The sequence below is a fragment of the Sinocyclocheilus grahami genome, unplaced genomic scaffold, assembly GCF_001515645.1.
Source record: "Sinocyclocheilus grahami isolate Dianchi unplaced genomic scaffold, SAMN03320097.WGS_v1.1 scaffold83.1, whole genome shotgun sequence".
NCBI classification, from domain to species: domain Eukaryota; kingdom Metazoa; phylum Chordata; class Actinopteri; order Cypriniformes; family Cyprinidae; genus Sinocyclocheilus; species Sinocyclocheilus grahami.
The window spans coordinates 1,277,770-1,297,585 of record NW_015505262.1 but is presented as its reverse complement, the minus strand read 5'-3'; the positions used below and the strand labels follow the sequence as shown (position 1 = coordinate 1,297,585).

Here is a 19,816-nt window from a genome sequence, read left to right as displayed (position 1 = left end):
ATTTAATTATTTGTGAACTGTTGACCCTTAAGAGCTGTTTTTTTTTTTTTTACGAATCATCCAAAAACACTGATGAATCAATCTTAAATTCATGAGTTATAATTTTGAATCTGTTTATTGACTCATTCAATGATTAAAAAAGAATTAAGATTTCCTAGTGGCCATTCCCACAGAGCTCGTTTTTGCGTTGAAAAACGTGAGACAGAGGCAGTGAAATGGAGAAGGTCTTGAAAAGAAAAATGCAAGGTCTTGTGAAGTTTTTTTAAAAACTTAAACTTTTTTATCTTGCCACATTTTTTAAATGATTTAAAAGATTTTGCAAAGGATTCAAGACGTATACGCAATTGTCAAAGGTCTCTGGTTATCACAACTTTACATTGAAAAACAATGGAAAAGCAGCGCAGTGGAATACAAAAATGTGTTTTGTGTGAACGGCCCCTCACTGTATTATGTGTGTGCATGGCAACATGTAGTTAAGCATACATTCGCAACAGAGTATTGTTTCTAATAAATTATATTTTAATTATGAGCAACATTAAATTGTGTTCTCACTCAGGGGAAATCACTAAAAATGAAGTGTGCCCACTGATACGTCGTTATCTTAAAAGTTACAAGCTGAATTTTTCAGCTGACTGCTAGTTGGCAGCGGAACAGAATTTACTGTCCTTTATTTAGTGTCTCCAAGTTGAGTAACCAGGGATATAAAACAGTTTTTCTTTAGTTTTCCCAACAGAGAATGTATTTTCCCTTGTCTACTAGTCCCGTCACAAATAAGGCTGTGTATCGGTTCAGATGTCCCGACTCGATTCAATTCTGATTCACAAGCTCTTGATTCGATTCGATTCTTGATTTGATTTGATTTTCAAATTTTTTTTTTCTGGTAATCAAATAAAGCCATAAAACATTATTTTAATTTATCCTTTAATCAAATGAAAATCAAATCCTTTTAATTTTTTGTTAAAAAGAAGTGTGTGATTTATTCCTTTAAAATACATTTGAATAATATGTATTCGTAGTAGTAGAAGCAGTGTTCTTACATTGAGTCTTAAATTCTACTGCACAATAATAATATATTTCTGTCACAGTTTCTTCAAGTTACACCAAACTTTTATTTTGACGGGTTAGAACTGGCAGCTGCTGTGTATATGATGTGAAGGTAGTTTTTCTCAAATTAAACGGTAAAATACTAATGAAGTGACTTTCAGAGCAGCTGGAGATGATGTTTGTGTGTTCATATTGTCATATAGTGAGACGGCAGAGGCTGAAAACACTACGAGCGGCACACGCGTTTCAGTAGGCCTATGTATGTAGTAAACAAAACCGCGCGTCTGCTCTATTGATTCATTAATTGCGGAAATCATAGCAGCCTATGCGCAATGTCAAATGCTTTGACAAATTTGTAGTATTGCTACAGCATTTCACCTCTGCATTGCAAATCACGCATATTGCTTGGTATCTCCACCATGTTAAGCACTGAATGAATGACAGGCTTTCCGTTGTAACATCGCACAAGGTAAATAAGAGGGTGACAACTAGTGGAGAAGACTAACGATAAGATTCACGTTAATCAGATCTTGTGTTAAACATTTGCATAAATAAATACATTATCGATTCGTGGCTTTTCGACCACATTATAAAAAACGATGAATCGAAAAATCGATTCCTTTTGTTTTTTTTCCCCCAGCCCAGCTCAACTTCACCCAGCAGCTTCCAGTAAGCCTGAATGTGAATGCCCGACACAAGCTGCTGAGTTCAGTGCCCTGATCTTTGACCTCACTAGTGTTCTTCCTGTAGTCATTTCATTATGCTTAAAGGGCCATGAGTTACACTGGTGCATTGCAGGTGTAATACCGCTCACGTCATGAAGGTAAAGAAATGGTTCATCATCCCTGATATTAATAGGAAAGAGTTTGCAAGTAAGGTGATGCGACTCACCTCTTGGACAGGAATGGCAATGACCAAGGCCTGCATAGAAGACAAAGGGATTGATGTGGTTATAAATTACTCCACGGCACCACCTAGGCCAGCTGCTTTTCACTTTGTCATCAGGAGAAGGAGATAAAGCAGGAAAATGACCAGAGTCCTCCTTTTTTTTAATACATAAATGAATACGCTATGAGAGCGGTCATTATTTAAGGCATGCAATCGTGTGGGACATGGACTTGACATATGAAGTCTCACAGAAACGCTCTCAGTGACCTCCATCTTTACGACCTTAAGTATTTTTCTTCTTGTTCAATCTGGTATTATTATAAGAAGTAATATTCACCAAGCGATTTTGTTCAAGCCTTGTTGGTCTGCTGAAAAAGAGCAGCCGTTCAGTAAGCAATTTTATAATTGTCCCTGTGAGCTTGTTCGTACCCTATGAAGTTCACAAGTGGCAAAATTGGAGAACTGCACTTTATGGCTGGATGAGTCGCCTCATCACTCTTTGAAAAAAGGGTGGAAAAAAACACATCCTGAAAATAAGAGCCCAGAAAATAGAGCCATAAATAATACAGCGAGCAATGGGTTTTCCTTTAAATAAATACTGATCAGGTTTATGTTGATAGACAATAGAAAACGTAGCCCAGATATGCAGTTTACAGTATTTATAGCTGTAATATCGCAGTGCCACCACCGTAATTTCATGCCCCAATGAGAATGGCAAGGTCAAAGCAAATGCTTCGACTGAGCATCTGCTAATATGGTGACTCATAAACAGGCTCTGCGTGTATCAGGTGCACCAAATAATACAGTATAATGAAATACAGAATAGCTTTCCATTATTGTTCTTTTTTTATGGTGTCATCATTAGATGTAATTTATGGCAAAAAAAAATGTAATCTACCGGCAGGTCGATCTGAAATGGAGGTCCGAGGGGTCATTCCACAGGTTTTGGAAACTGTAATAAATTTTGTGTTTCCTTTTTGTGTCCTTTTCCTTTTATATGTAAAATTCACTCTTGTTGTCCTTCTTTTAAATTGGATCTCAAAGGTCTTTCATTTGGCGTCCCATTTTCTTTGTAATAAAGGCATCAGAGGAGACAAAACAGCTGAGTGAGTCCGAAAACCCGAAAGAAAAGCAAACGCGTTAATGAATTTGCATGCATCTTATTCGGATGCACGCCGGACCCCTTTGAAATTGCTCGGGGGGTGCTATTTAAGAATTCAAATGATGTTACAAATATGTACATATTTGTTCATTATGTCCTTAGAAAATGTCCCACTCGTTCTGAGGTGAACTCACGAAAAACGTGAACTTCCTGAGAGCGTCTTTACGGCAAGGTGAGTGGGAGGAAATGAGAGGGGGGCCTTCAAGTCTCATTCAATAGTCTGCCACCATGCAGTCTGGTGTGGTCAGATGAATAGGGAGTCCAGGGACACATTATTGCTTATTGGACAGTACAGGCTGACTGCACCAGCTCAGCACATGGCCATGGCTGCTTCCTGGCACTTTGAATGCCATGCAAGACAGGTTGACCAATATTTGCCTTCAATTATTCAACATTTTTCAGGGCCATGTCAACCCCGACAGAATCTGCCCTCCTTTTAACTTTGACCTAAACCTAGAGATTCCTGCAAGAGAGGTAAAAACGGCTACATGGGCATTTTAATGAAAATTGTGACGGTATAAATTTTGTTAATATCATTCTTGACAAGTAAGAGAGAATATAGTTATATGTACAGAGATCTGTGTCATAAATTCTAGATGAAAACGTTTTGCTGCTGTGAATGAGGAAATTTTGTATGATTTAGAGCTGATTTTTTATGAGGTGGTATTTGAAAGAAGTCTCTTTTGCTCACCAAGACTGACCAAAAAATACATAAAAATTCAGAAACATTTTGTTACAATTTAACCATTTTCTATTTTATTGTATTATACATTTTTTTTATGTGATGGCAAAGCTGCATTTTCAGCAGCCATTACTCCAGTCTTTAGTGTCACATGATCCTTCAGAAATCATTCTAATATGCCATTTAAAAAAAAAATTTGTGATCAACTTTTTATTGTATTTCAAATATAAGCAAAAGAACATCATTAAAGCAAACAACCAAGGAAGGAGGAATAACATATCAATAATTAAACAGTAAAAAAAAAAAATAATAATTAAATAAATAAAGAATAAAAATAAATAAATAAAATGCCGATTTGATGATCAGTCATTTCTGTTTTATAAAAGCCACTCAAGTCCAATTTTTGGTTTTAGCCGCTAATTATTTTTGTTATGGACATAAACGGATATCATTTGTCATAATATAAATAAAAGTTTTTTTTTGCCTCTGGACAGCAAGTTTTTTTTTTTTTTTTGCTATCTATATTTGCACTGTCCCCACTATTTAGTTTTTTCATGATATCTTTTTGTCATAAAAAAATTTATTTCTATTTTTCTATTAAACATTAACTTTTCTTTAAAAAAAAAAGTTAAATTTTTACCCAATTAATTGCTATAATTAAACTCTCACACTGTTATAAATTGAAACTTTTACTGGAAAACCATGAAACGCAGCAATAAAAACGGTGCGATAAACCATGCATCCCTACCTCTGCTGCATTTGTGTGCTCCTGTATTGTTTTGCAGTGTTGTTAGTGTGGCTCTGTGAAGTGTGACTGTGATTTCATACCCAGCAGACAGGGCTGAACAGCCTCAGACTCTGTTCTCTGCCAAGCTTCCAGCTCTCTCCGCTCTATTTAAGCACATGTGGCACTGGCATTTGCCACATTTATGATGTGTGTATTACAGCGCAAAAACAGCTTGCTGACTGCTCTTTAAACAGCTCAATTTGGAGCAAAGCTCAGCCTTTTGGCTCTCTGGCAGGCAGCCGTGCCATATGAAAGCATGTGGAATAGAGTAGCGCAATGCCCAAGGGGATATCTCCAGTAAACAGAGCAAGTGTGCGCGAGAGAGAGACTAAATGCACAATGACAGACTTGACACACTCCAGTCTACTGTGGACAAACAAAGGTCAGAGGGAGTGTGTATGTGTGTTGTAGGGTACAGTAGATTTATTAAATTGATATGTGTAACTTACCGTTTAATAGAAACTGGAGCCTTTTTAAACTATTGGCTCTAAATAGAGATGTTAAAGCATTTGGGTTTTATTTGCCTATAATGTTTTCCCGCTTTTATGTCTTCATTAAATGTCAAAGTAAGTACATTCGACTAACAGGCTTTTTCTGCCTCTGTCTTTCTTTTCCCAGTATTTCTCTGGTCTCTTGTTGCCGTCTACTCCATTGCCGCTCTGTTTAGGCCCACATAGAGTCGCTTAATCAAGACAAGACGCAGACCAATGACTGTGTGCAGTGTTGGAAATAAACCAGCTTTTTTTTTTCCCACAAAAGGAAATATTAATATAAGATTTTTTTCCCCTCTCCTGTCATTTTCCATCAGGGACCTCTATGCAATTTAATCACCACTAAAATCATTAAAAAAGATCTGAAGATTAAATTATATTGGCATTTGCAAAATTATGTAATACATTTACATTACAATGAAGAAATTAAAATAATGCATTTTATCTGTCTGGGGTTCCGCTGAGCTCTACCTGGGGAAATATAGCAGCAGGAAATGGACCAGCTCTGTTCTTGAGATCTGAATGTAATGGAGAGGAGCTCAGAGCTTTGGACCTCCAAAGCTGCTTCTCCTGGTATATGTCTGCCGCCTATAGTGCTATTAACCTAGTTTAGCAAGAGTTTTAACATTTAGATCTATTTGCAGGTTGCGAAGGACAGTCAAGGACACAGTTCCACTTAATATCACCACTGTTTCCTCTCATATTGCACTGTTTTTCTAGTACTTTCTGGAGTTTTCTTGTGTCTTGTGAGTGACAAGGCACTGATTCTTGAGTTCTCAGAGATGAAAGGTTACAAATAATTTTGGAACAATCTGTTCAGGTTTCAAAAGTAATGTTAAGTATTTATTACAAATATTTATTAGCTTGACTACTTAAAATGAGGAAGGTTTTCTAAAAATACCAAACTATTTCTTTACAGCTTGTGTTAAGGAATTATTAGTTGACCACATGCACTGTATATGCACAATTACTTTATATATAAATTAGTACAACTTGATTTTTTTTTAAATGTTTTTGTAAATAGCTTATGTTGATGTGTTTAATGTCATACCACCTTCTCTCCATGTAGGTCTGACTGATGAGGAGGTTGATCTGGCTATCGAGCGGTCCGGTAGTACGGAGGAGCCTCTGACTGTCGCCGTTCCCAGACCTGCACACATCGCTCACCCTGTTCCACTGGCCCCGTACAGTGAGTATTACCACAGTTGCTTTTGCTAGGATAGGTGGTCTACCCTATAACCCCTCCTCTCGCCCACCCGCTGTATGTTTCTGCGGACCATGCGCTCCTTAAACATGACTCGTCAAGTCTAGTAGATTTTCTCTACCAAATGGTGCGTGACTATATTAAATGAGTCCTCCAATCTCCTCTGTGTTCCTATAATCCTGTTTAAACCTTCACCCGTACATCAATTCAAAACGGGCCAACTGTGTGGAATACCTTGGAATATCATGCTGATATTTTTATAAGCGTCCGAACGTAACTATTATCTTAGACGAGTGGTTTTCAAAGGAAATGAATGGTGTAGAGCATCCCATTTGCGTAGGCACAAAATTAATTCTGGCACGGCCTTGAGATATGATGTCCGCACCGTTATGACAAGCTCTGGTTGGTTGGCCTACCGAGGGCCTTTCTGCAGCCTGTATCTTTATTACCTCCGTGGGTTATGAGCTCCAGGCCGGCCGCTGATTTACCAATCCTGAATGAAGTTCGCATAATGCTTAACCTGTATGACAATGATTCCAGATGTATTCCACCCTCATTTATTGCCACCCTGTCCTTGACTCCCCGCCATCTCATGTTTTGTAATGAAAGCGATGTTGATGGGATGGCCATGTAGTTAGGCTTCAGCCCCACTAGAGTGGGGGGTTTTATATCAAAATGGCTATGAGAGAATGGCATAATGAGGGGAGAGTGAGGAGATCTTTGCGGGGGTCATGTTGGAAAGAGGGGGTCCCTCTCTTTGATGTCCTTGTTATGGGGACGATGCGTCTGGACCCGCATCCATCTCTGTCGGAGTAATGGATACTCTGATCTCTATTTTCAAGCGGCAGAAGGACAGTAGGGCCTTTTCTGAACCCAATATATTTGAACAGAGATTGGAAAAAAGGGGAATGGAGGCCATGCTCACACCTTAAGTGACCAAATAAAAAGCAGGAGTGGAAAGTGGAGGTGGAGGGGCTACCCATGTGGAAGAAGGACCTCCGTTTGGACCTCAAGTTGAAGTAGGAGATCGGTCACGGCCGCCGGCTAAGCTCAAGGACTCTGAAATCGCCCGGACTGCCATCATGCGTGTCCTGCACGCCATGCTCCCGCAAGGACACTTCAGTTAATGGTGTTTACCATTGATACAAAAAGTGATGTTGTCAGAAGTTCTTTAAATGGAAGTTTTTGATGTACTTTCTGGTGTAGAATGTCACCTTCATTCAGCAGAACTAAGCTTCAGTCTTCAGTGACAAGGCACTGATTCTTGGGTATTTCCTAGGAGAAGAAAGGTTAAAAGTGTAGAAATAAAAGTAAATTTACCTCAGAATTATTTTTGGAGTAATCTGTTCTCTTCTATATGACTTCTTAAAATGAAGAAAATCATCTAAAACTGCCAAATTATTTCCTTACAATTTGTGTTAAAGAGTAATGACTGCGACAAAAATATTTGCACAGTTACTTTATATTTGAAATTATATATAAACTTTATTTTCTACTATGTCTGCTTTATTTTAATCAAGACTTTAAACATGGTCACATGGTGTAGGAGTAGTATCAGATAATTTATTAAAAGAGAAAATAAAATGATACATTTGTGTAAATAAAAGTTTAGTGATCCAGTGTAAAATGTGCTATTATAAAAATTAATGGCAGGTAAAATTGTGGGACATTCTCAAGAATCAGTGCCATATTTTATTTGGGTCTCCCTAATAGACCTCTAATGTAATTACTCAGATAAAAACTGCTTGTTCAGTTACGTAAAAAAAAATGAAAAACTACTACTGCTTTGCTAGTCTATTAGAGAACCTGTCTATTTGTATTCAGTAGAGCAGATTCAAACAAATTACAGTAACACACCTGTTCCGCAGACCACGCTATGTTACAAAATGGAGCATTTTGTATCTGACATGTTGACCTGCCAGAGCCAGGCTTGCTTTAATTACTTCTCTGTTTGGTGTGCCGTTAAACATTTGCATGATAATTTCTCTCTCCTTTCTGTTGGCTGAGCCTTGCCACATTGCCTCAGCATGAATTGAAACGGCTGAGTTGAGTTTTTCCCTAATTCCTAATGGTTCTTTTCATGATATTTAAGTGGTTCAGCATTTGATTTTTCATCATCATGTTGCTCCAAATGTTGATGCATGTTAAATTCCTTTAAAGCAGAGCATTCTGTCAGGTCTCGCTCCCAAAGAAAAGCATTTTCATTTTCTTTGTTTTTTTAATCTGCACTGTACTACTTTGCTTCTTTTTTTTTGCCTTCTGCCAGGTCAACTGTCTCTCTCTGAGAATGAGTGTGAGGGGTGAGGAGGGATCTTTGATGTGGGCTTTCATTTCCTGATAGTACTCGTTGTTCTTATGCGACATTCACACCTCATCTCACCACTAGTGAGCACTTGTGCAAGGTCTGAGCAGAAACCGTACGAGTGATTTTTTTTTAAACAATTCTCATTTTCATTTCTTCAAGATCACAATTACCCTTAACAAAGTGCTTTTCCCCTCAAATACTGTAAGCGGGAGTTTCCGTTATACTGCGTCATAGCTGATGAAATTTCTGTTTTACAGTAATGTGGTACTTAATCTAAAAGTTCAGATCTAGTTTACACTTCCACAGCCACGTGTAATCAGAATTCGTATTTTTTTCTTTCCCCTTTCCTTCTAGGAACAAGAGCACCAATTCATATAGACGTATTTAGACTATAAACTTTAGTCATTGTAGACACTACTTTTTTTTCCCCAACAGTTTTTCAACAGTAGTTTGACGTAAACAAAAAAAGCTGTGAAGGGTAGAAGTGCAGGCAGTGCGTGGTGCAGTCACAAGTCTAATCAAATGTTTACAGTCAGTGGTTTCTATTTTTTGTTTTGTGGAAATTTAGATTGGTAATATGATAAAATATTTAATATAAATATTTTTATAAAAGAAATGTTGCTATATTTTTCTATTTTTAATATGCATTTAGATAATTTTTTCCACTCATGATAATTTTTTTTAATCAGCCATTTTGACCAAGCTCGTGCAGAGCATAAAATTCCTACATATATTACATTTTTGCTTAAGCTTTTTTTAACATATGAAAAAGTATGAGGGGTCTTTTGTGGAAAAATTTGAGTGATGATTCAAACAAATCACTGAATCAGTGTTTTGAATTAATTCATTAAAATGGACACTTTATACTGATTAACAGAAATGATCTGGGTCACCGGCACCATCTTAAGCAAAAATGCATTCAAGAATGATTTTATTAGCAAATTGCACAAATATTCTGCTTGTTTTTCAGATTTAGGCCATTGGATATACTGCATTTCTGTACACCGCAGTTTTGTTTCATTCATGTCAAATTAAATTGTGTGTGTATCTTTGCAGGTCCCCCAGGTTACAGATGGAGAGACTACAGTGCCCTGGCTGTCATCCTGGCAGGAATGGCCTTTGGCTTCTATCATCTCTACCGGGTGCGTATCTAAGTGCCACCAAAAGCCTATTTCTCTAAATGTGTTTATTATTCTGAGAACTCAAGCTTTTCCCAGCATTTTTACTTTTGTATGTGTTTTTTACATTGATGATGTAAATCACTGTGGTTACAGTGTAACGTCATCGGAATGAGCTCAACTCAACCCCTAGATCTTTCTTTCTTTTCCCTTTTCGGAAAAACCCAGATACAGTACTCTTGCTGCTTTCCAGTACTATCACAACACGGTTTTGTACGTGGGCACGGATGGGTGCGTGGGCCCTCAGGCCCCGTCGAGTAAGGGAGAGACCCTGTTTCTCAGTGACATTAAACCCACACTGCCCACAGGAGCATGTGGACTCCAATACTGTGTTTTATAAGAGAAAGAAAATGGAGCAGTGGCCTTTAAGTGACAATGACGTTGTATGGAACTCCCATGATGTCATGATTAGGAATGCATGTTTAGCTTCCTAAGCTTCCGTCTGCACTCGGCTACTTCAGTCAATCAGTCCCTCTGCTGCTCTCAGCACACGCGGTCTATAAAGCCAGTAGCCCACATGACAGCTCTTACTAATGTAGTGAGCCAAACCCATGTCATTTTAACAGAAAAAGTCAAATTTTCCTTTTACAATCTGAAACTGTAGTTTGTTCAGTACTTAAAGTGATGTTTTGAGAATGGGATTTCAACTCTCATTTTTAACAACTTTCATTTTCACTCATTCTCATTACTGGTGCTTGCTCAGGAAGTCATTACTGTTACTATTCCTATTTCATTGTTGCTATCATTAGTTGAACATACCTTAATCCTAGTTAGGTTTAAATAGTAATAGTAATACACCCCAAGTATTAAATTTGCAGGTTGCTAACACATAACTCATGCTTTAATAAATATTAAAATATTAAATAATGAATACATTTTAATAATGAATATTTTTTTCAGCAAGGAATCATTAGATTGATCAATAGTGGCAGTAAAAGACAAAAATATCAAATAAACATTGTTCTTTGGAACTTTCTATTAATCAAAGAGTACTGGGGAAAAAATGTTTCTAGTACTGTTTCTAATACTAAGAAATTATTCTAGATCATCAAATCTGCATATTAGAATGATTTCTGAAGCATTATATAACACTGAAGACTGGAGTAATGGCTGCTGAAAAACTACTGTACCATCACAGTGAATCAATTACATTTTAAATATATTTAAATAAATAAAAAAGTTATTTTTAATTGCAATCATTTTTCACAATAGTACTGTTTTTACTGTATTTGTGATCAAATAAGTGCATCATTTGGTGAGCATAAGAGACTTCTTTTAAAAATATTACAACATTTCATTTCATTACATTTTTTTTTTAAAAGTCTTACCAACCCTAAACTTTTGAATGGTAGTATGAACCAGTAAATTTACTAAAAGATTGTATATAAGACTTTTGCTTGGCAGACAATAAAATTGGCAAAAAATTAGACATAATTAGTGATGACAATATAATAAAGACTTCTTCTAGCAACATAAAAAAAACACTCCAAACACAACCAAGTAGTGACACCTTGGCAACCGTTCGCAATACTCTTAGCATTATTGAATTGATTTTTGTGTAGGCAAGCACCACTCACATTTTCTTCAGAAAATGCAAAACTGTCCTTCTTTTTACTCTCTGTAACTCTCTTGCTCGCTCGTTTCTCACTTTCGTTCTTTGTGTCTCACTCACACACACACACACACAGTTTGTGGTTCTCCAGTCCCCCGTGTGCGTCTCTGCTGTTCAGAGGATCTGTGCCCATGGCTGGAGGTGCTGTTCCCTTGTGCGAGAGCTCTCACTGCTGTCATGTCAGAGGAACGGCTCACCAGTGCCACCATATGCCCCGGCCTCCTCCTCCACTTTATTTATGCTATAGAGCACATTGTAAACAGCACTCACAGCAGCTCTCTTATTAACTACCCTGGTGTTGACACTCATTCTGATTTTTTTTCAACTTAAAAGTGTGTATTACTTATGCCGGTGTCAACAATGTTCACTCCGCTGTGAAAACCTGTTAAGGCCAACTGTTTTCCAGACGGAGAGCCTGCACACGCACATTATGCTTTACAGCACCCAGCTATTCACCAAATGCCATGTTAATCTCCCCGTCTATGTGCTGTTTGTTTGTCTGGGGCAGGGGTAAGCAAGTTTGGTCCTAGAGAGCCGCAGTCCTGCAGAGTTCAGCTTCAACCCTGAAAAAAAAAAACTCACCTGTCTATAGCCTTGGTAATCCTGAAGACATTGATTAGCTTGTTCAGGTGTGTTTGATTAGGGTTGGAGCTGTACTCTGCAGGACTCTAGGACCGAACTTGCCTACCCCTGGTCTGGGGAAACAAATCGACGTGTGCATTTGGAAATAAAACAGTGATGGCATGAGAACCGGGTGCGCTAGCCGCAGCTACCGGAAGCGTTAGCCGTCTGACCTTTGCCGCTTATTCTCAGTGTTTGGAGATGTTGTTCTACAAGGCTTAAACTCTGACAAGCAATTGTCCTCAGAAGGTGACATGTTCAAATGGAGAAGCCAGCCTGTGGGCTAAAAGACTTAATGATGTTGAACCCAGAGTCATGCCCCGATGCTTAATTCTTGGCCTCTGTGTCAGCCATTGAGGCAAATTGCTCTGGATGAAGTGAGAAAACCACAATACTTTTGAGAGGGATTAAAAAAAACAAAAGGTCTTGTTTTTTCAGCATGAATGCAGGCCTATTAATCATAATTCATATAATGAAGTTTTATCTGCTGTTGCCAAACACAATACTGAATTTGATGCGGTGAAATCAAGCTCAAGCACTAGTATTGTTTGGACCCCCCCCCCCCCTACTGTTTAATATATTGTACTGATACACTGTAAGCTTTAATAAAACATGCTATCTTTATCCAGCCTCTCTCAAATGTAGCTTTAACAAGTCTGTTTCATTCAGATGAATCACTTCCATTCAGTTTCAAAACAGGATTTAGCCAATTTCTGCTTGTCATTTTAGGTCTTTATTTTAGGGAAATATTTAGTTTAGTGGTGATGTTCATCATTTTCAACTCGGTTATATAAATTAGGGTGTATTCTACTGCTTTTAAAATTTGTAAATTTATTTTGCTCAAGATTGTCACCTAATTATTAGAATAGCATATTAGAATAATTTCTGAAGGATCATGTGATGCTGAAGACAAGAGTAATGACTGCTAAAAATCCACAGGAATAAATGACATTCTAAAATATAGTCAAATACAAATTATTTGTTTTAAATTGTTATTTCGCAATATTTCTCATCAAACAAATGCCGTAAAGCTCTCAAAAAATAAACCATGAGATTTTATCCCTTCACTGAGGATTTTAGTTGAGTTTTGGTTTGATTACACTGACTAATAGATTAGCCCTTTGTCTGTTTTTCAACATGTAGCGACAGAGCGTGTCCTGGCCCGCTGGCCTGTTTTCCCTGTTCCTGAGTGGAATTCTAATAGCGTGCCATGTTTTTAATTGCAGAAATACATCCTTCCCCTCATTATGGGCAGCAAAGAGGACAAGAAGCATCTGCAGCGGATCGAGAGCAACATCGCTGATATGAGTGGCACGCTGACACAGACAGGTGAAGATTAATATCTTCATCACTTTTTCCTCCTTAACATTTTCCTTCATTTATCTGTCGCCAAAATCTGCTCACATTTTGCAAATGACGGTCCTGTCATTTTGCTTTAATTTGAAATTGCTTGTTTACTGTCAGCTCAGCTTCAATTAATTACGTTTCGCTGAAAAGCTCTTAACCTCAGAATATTAATGAGGGTAAGAGGAATGACAGCATTTCTTTTCTTTTTCTTTTTTGCCGCCTTAACTGCATGGCAAGAAAGTTCATTTTAATTTTCGGCGTGGTGGTGTGGCTCCCCGGTTGGGCCCCGAGCGCGCTGGTGATTAAGTGTGTGGTGACAGGTGCATCTCCCGCCTTGGACAGGTGAGGAATCTCAGCTAGTCTGTCAGAGAGGGATGCCTCTCCTCTCTCCTCCTCCTCTCTTTACCCACTACACAGCCGGTGTAATTAAACATCCCGGCAACCATGAAAGCGGGACACTTCCCGAAGAAACTTTGTCTCGTTAGTGCCACAGTCGACTTGCAGCTGGGTGGCTCCTTCTGTGTAAATGACAATTCACTCTTGCAATGTTTCATTTATTATAATTTTTTTTATTATTCTAAAGAAAGACAATGCAGGACAAAGGATGCAGTTTATTTTCTTACAGTTTTTACAAAGCAGCACTCGGATATTCGTCTGGTTAAGATTTTATTCTAAACCTCTAAACTTTCACAGTTAATTTGAACTGAATTACTTCACATGAAACTCCAATGGTTTTTTAGTAAATAATTTCAGATTTAGCTGTGCTTTATTTATTTAGTTATTAAATCTATTTGTAATGTCGATTGTTTTTAAAGTAAAAAAATATATATATATTTTTAGAATATTTGCTACTAAAGTTCAAGCTATTCGCTAAGACAAGATTTACAGTACATGCTGAAATGCAATTGGTCTTTTTTCTTGTTTTTTTCATGTCTATTTTCATACTTAATGAATGGTATTGTCTTCTTTAAGTATATTTAATCATTAAAAATAGGGATGCACCAGTATACCAATTTTTGTCTAATAATAATAATAAGCTGATAATTTTCCAACAATATCAAAATTATTTCTTAATTTAGATATAAATATGTTCAAAATAAAAAAACTTATTTTGATAGTTATTTTGGAAATGGCTTTAGGCATCACAACATTATAATGTACATTATTAAAAATGGATAATCATTTTGAGATTTGTAAAGATAACATTTAACCGTGTAATTAATTTATTTGTTTTTTTAAAGATTAACCTTAAGTGAGCATTAGACTAGTGTAAAGGTCATTTTGATGACAACATTTTCACCAGTCTTTATATATATATATATATATATATATACATACAACAGTTCGTTCTGGTTCTCAAATCTGATTGGTTGAGAACCGTGAGATATTGTACTGGTATCGCTACAGGAACGCCCTTTCACAATTTTTTATCACTCCGCTTGTTCTAGCCGGTTCTATGTTTTTTTTTTTATATTATTCACTGAGCTAATCGTAGAGTACGTTAGTTAATATAAGAAGAAACGTCTAGCTTCGCGGTCTCTCTCTCTCTCATTCGGATGCACGTCTTGCCGCATTGTTTCTCTCTTATAACCTCATTATTTCTCACTAATAACCTAACTGAAGCAGCACATGCCCTTGATACGAATTCTAAAAGTGACGTATGTTTAACTGTCAACTTGAGCTTTGAATCCGTGGCGGAAGGAAGTAGTTTTATTAGGCACTCCGTTGTTTCTTGTTTAATTACACGCATGTTCCATCGAACTGTTGTATAAACGCAATATCACTCGAGTATGAGAGCGAAACCGGCTCTATATCAGCGGCTGTGATTGCCTCTGCCTCTGGCCTAATCACAGCCGCTGATACAGAGCCAGTATCGCTCTCGTACTCGAGTGATATTGCTCATATATATATATACAATTTAAAGTCCTGTATTTCTAGGTGGCATACATTTAATTAGTTCATTTTAATTCGATCAATGTTTCCTGCACCATTGTTCAGTGCCACAGTAAAACAAATCATATTACATATTATGATTTTACATATTATTTTCACTTGTACATTTTCAGTCTAAATTTAGTGTAATGAGTAAAAGTGTCCAGTACTGTTAAAAAAAATCCCTCTCCAGCTGCCTAAACATATTTCTGCTACGTTAAGTATTTCTTTTCAGTCTAGCTGAATACCATGTACACATTTGAATTTTGAAAATTGTTGATATAGAACACGCAGTCCATAAAGGTGAAACAGTACATGCAAAGCATGCATTCTTGCCATATAATAGACAAAAAACTTCTTGTCATTTATGAAGTAAACTTTGTCAGAATATGCTTGCTGTTTAGCCTTATTAATATTTGCCTTATAAAACCATGGAAATGATCTGGATCCATGCATGGATTTCTGATCTCAGCGTAGTCTTCTGTTATGCATATAGTATTGTTTTCATTATCCAGGCGATCAAAATAAGCAAATTTGGGGCATATAGGATAAAGACGAGTGATTTTAGTCAGCTGTGTCTTTGTATTACATTGCCCATTGCCCAGTTTTTGGTTTGGGGAGGGTTGCTGAAAGGCCAGTCGATTGTGAGCCATTGCGTGCAAGCTTGATGTGGGTTTCTTTATCTGATTATCAAATGAGCCTCTTCATTGCATTTTGGTTCATATATGCAAAAAATCTCTCCTTTGTAATACGCTGCCTGTCTGGCCCTCATTAGGTTTGGTTTTTAGCAGGATTCCTGTTTTGTTTAGCGTCACATTCAGATTCAGATGATCCAGACTGAAGCTGCTTTTTATATTAGTATTGTGAATCACTTGTTCCTGACAATCTTTTTTTTACCCCTCTCTCCCTCCTTCCCTCTGCCACTCTCTCGTTTTCTCCTGGTAGAGCCGTACCTACCCCGTCACTCAGTCAGTCACGCCGCTGATCTAATTTGCTGTGGCTGCAGTAGCCAAGTTGCTATTGTAGTTAATGACTGTTTCAGTTAACAGTTTGGGAGAGGGTTGCAATTACGGAGTGAGTTTCCCCCTCTTCTCACAACGTGAGTAATAGCAAGTGACTGCCGTTCTTGCCAATTGCCCGCACTCCTTTGTTAAAAGTTCATGGATTTCTCTAGTGCCAAGTGCATTGGAATGATGTATTCCTTTGAATGTGGCTCCGTTACTCCTGCAGCCTTTAAGTGTAGGCCTTGACTCCCATTATGATTTCCCAACAACTTTCCACACGCAATTAATGAACAGGTCTTGGAAGCATTTTGTCGCACGCGTGCACTCACACTTGTGCCGGCTGTAATGGAATTGTGCTAGCTGCTTGGTCTCTTTGTCTGCAGAGAGCATATTGGTGACCAGCTGGCCAATAAAGGCTCAGACAGGCCCTGACATATGCAGTGTACATTATATTGAGGTATTTACTGAATAATTTACGCTATACACACTGTCTGCCTCCTCACAGCAGCTGCGAAGCCACTTGCAGGATCTCAGATTCAGCCAATTGTTTTCTCCAAAGAGAACGTTTATTGAAACCCGAGCCACACTAAATGGAGGCATTATTTCTTGTGTTTTGAATATAAATGTTTTGTGGGTTTAGAGGTCTGGTGCAATTGCTGCTCGTTCTCAGTGTAAAATTGTTGGAATTGCTGTTGACGTAGGCTGTGGTGGCATTCCTGCTTTATTTCTGCTTTATTTCAGACCTCTTAGCTATTTTATTCATAGTTATATTTCAAAGATCACTTGAGCACCATGGCTAAATGTAATTTCTAACCATGTGCTTCTACAGAAGATTAAACAATTAATCTATTTAATTAATCTAATGCATCCATGATCACATATAAACTCCGATCTATAATAAGTAGTTTTTCTTTCTTTAAAGGGATAGGTCACCCAACAATACAATTTCAGCCGTCATTTACTTGTTGTGAATCCCATATGGTTTGCTATGTATCAAGTTTTCTGTAGCCATATGACTGGTTTGTCTAGGGACTGAAAATATCTGAAAATATTCCCCTCTGTCATATAGCATTGAAACACACATTCAAACTTGTGATGTATGAACCAAGCAACCAGGTTTGAATGTGCATTCTGAGAAACATCTCCTTATGTGTTCCACAGAAAAAGAAAAATCTCACTAGTTTGGAACAACATGAGGATAAATAAAGACAGAATTAAATTTTTTGAGTTAACTGTTTCTTTAAATATGTTTTTAGAGAAATCGTAACAACAAATCGTATTTCAGTTCTCTTATTAATACTAATATGCTATTCTGAAAGGACAAGTTTGTACCATCATTACTATTTAGCAAGGAAAACTTCAGCATCTGTTATTTTGGAAGTAGTCACCTAATGAGACAGACGAAGGCTGTGAGAGAAAGAAACATGTAACAGCTCTTAAGCAGAAAGTGGAAAGGCTGTTTCTATGAAAGGAGAGCCCTGGAACTGTGCGCGGAGAGCCAACAGTCGGCAGCTAATAATATCTGCTGATGTTAATCTAATTAGAGATGATTTAACACTTTACAGAGCATGATTTATAGAGGCGTTTATTGGTTTTCTGTAACATAATCAGTTTGGAAACTTAATGCATTGTTTGGGAATGCATGTGTGACTGGAAACAGGGGGAGAGCAACTTGTGCTCTGGGTTATTTGAAATGATACCCCCATTAATAACACCAACTCTGGCCCTGCTAAGGCTGTTTTTCTTGAGCTTTCTCTAATCCTCGGGACCAGCACAATCTGACAATAATTCAATCTTCAGAGAGGGAGGAAAATGAGCTGTATTTAGTAAGATTAGTGAGGACAGTAGTGTCTAGCCCTCCTGCCTCCCAAATGAGCAGGGTTTTTTTCCATCTTGTTGATTGTTTGGAGAGTTTCATAGAGCCAGCGTTTCAAACCCATGCTAATGGAGGTTAAGAGACCCTGATTTGATATAAGAGCAGACGTAGGTGATTAATCTTATACAAATAGAGGTGTCTTATATTACTGATTGAGCTGAAGGCTAAATCAAAGAGAAAACCACAGCGTGTTGATCGTCAGTAATGCTTTCAAACAAACAGATACGTCGGTTTGCGCTGGATCTCGACTAAAGCTGCCATTTCTTTGCTCGTGAAGTTCTAGTAATTGTTTTGGGTGTAGTCTTATCTTCATTTGTGTGTTTTTGGATGCAGTCACCCAGTTGCAGATGACCCTGGCTTCAGTGCAGGAGCTGCTGGTCCAGCAACAGAAGAAAATACAGGAGCTGACACAAGAGCTGGCTAACTCACAGGTAATCACACAACACTTGCCACAATGGTAAAACTAGTTCAAATATAATGATGTAAATTCTGTCATCATTTACTCACGCTCGTATCATGTTGTTCTAAACCCTTAAGACTTACTTTCTTCTATGGACCACAAAAAAAGATATTTCACAGAAAGTCCAGTATACTCTTTTTGATGATAGACAGCCCCATAAAAGTAATCCATATGACAACTTAGGTGATGTTACACCTAAGTATCTTCTCTTATGAATCTTAAGGATCTAATGAAGTCAAACAATATTTTTATGTGAATAACAAAGCAAAATTTAAGTTATTCACTGATAATATTTCCACAGCTCTTAAACTTTATTAAAGGGATGGTTCATTGCGATTTCACTTTTTTAACGTTAGTTAGTGTGTAATGTTGCTGTTTGAGCATAAACAATATCTGCAAAGTTAAGAAGCTGAAAGTTCAATGCAAACAGAGATATCGTCTTTTACAATTCTGGCAGTTTAATGCCTACAAAAACGGCTGGTAGGGACTACAACAAGTTACGGGTTTGTGACATAACAAACCCAGATAAACCCCGCAGATAAATCCACTCTCTCGCTCTCTCGCTCGCTCAGCTCCAACTATGAACTGTTCCAATTATGCACTTATTTTCACATTGCTATGAGAAGCGTTATACATGGTATACACGGTACGTGCAGTTGCTGTACTGTATTAAAGTTTTAATCAGGATAAAACCGTATATTAAAAGCTAATATAAGCAGTAGCATTTACAAATAACTGCGTATCTAAAAGTATGAAACAACAACAAACAAAAAACATTGGTCTACCATTAAAAGCCGTGCTTGCCCAGGTTCTGCACGATCCTCTTCAGTAATATCCTCTGCTTCTCAATCGGGCTCAAACTGATAAGCAATATTAACGACGCCGATGTTTACAATACAACCGGAGCACATGCCGCTAAAGTGAGGGGCGGGATGTTTAGACGCACACTAGAGGCGGTTTAGCCAATCACAACACACTGGGCTAGCTAACCAGTCAGAGCCCATCACCTATTTCTGAGGGTGGGGCTTCATAAAAGCAGGAAATGATCAGCGCGTTTCTCAGAGAACTGCACCCCATAAACGCAATCAAGCCTAGAAAAAAACCAGTGAACCACCCATTTAAATTCAAATAACATGCAGGAATGTTGAATTAGGTTTGAAGTCAATTAGACACAAAAACTTGTGTCATTTGACATCATTGATGTTAAACCTGGTTTGTTTATT

At 37.7% G+C, this 19,816-nt stretch overlaps 1 protein-coding gene across 2 annotated transcripts in view; it reads left to right on the top strand.

Annotated features, from left to right (window-relative positions):
- The window catches only part of LOC107586529 (peroxisomal membrane protein PEX14-like), a 72,735-nt gene that overhangs the window by 40,716 nt on the left and 12,203 nt on the right, over positions 1-19,816 (top strand). For both annotated transcript variants that reach the window (XM_016273938.1, XM_016273937.1), the window contains exons 4-7: positions 6,124-6,243; positions 9,620-9,705; positions 13,201-13,303; positions 18,467-18,564. In XM_016273938.1, the coding sequence (XP_016129424.1) occupies positions 6,124-6,243; positions 9,620-9,705; positions 13,201-13,303; positions 18,467-18,564 (407 nt within the window). The remainder of the gene's footprint in view (positions 1-6,123; positions 6,244-9,619; positions 9,706-13,200; positions 13,304-18,466; positions 18,565-19,816) is intronic.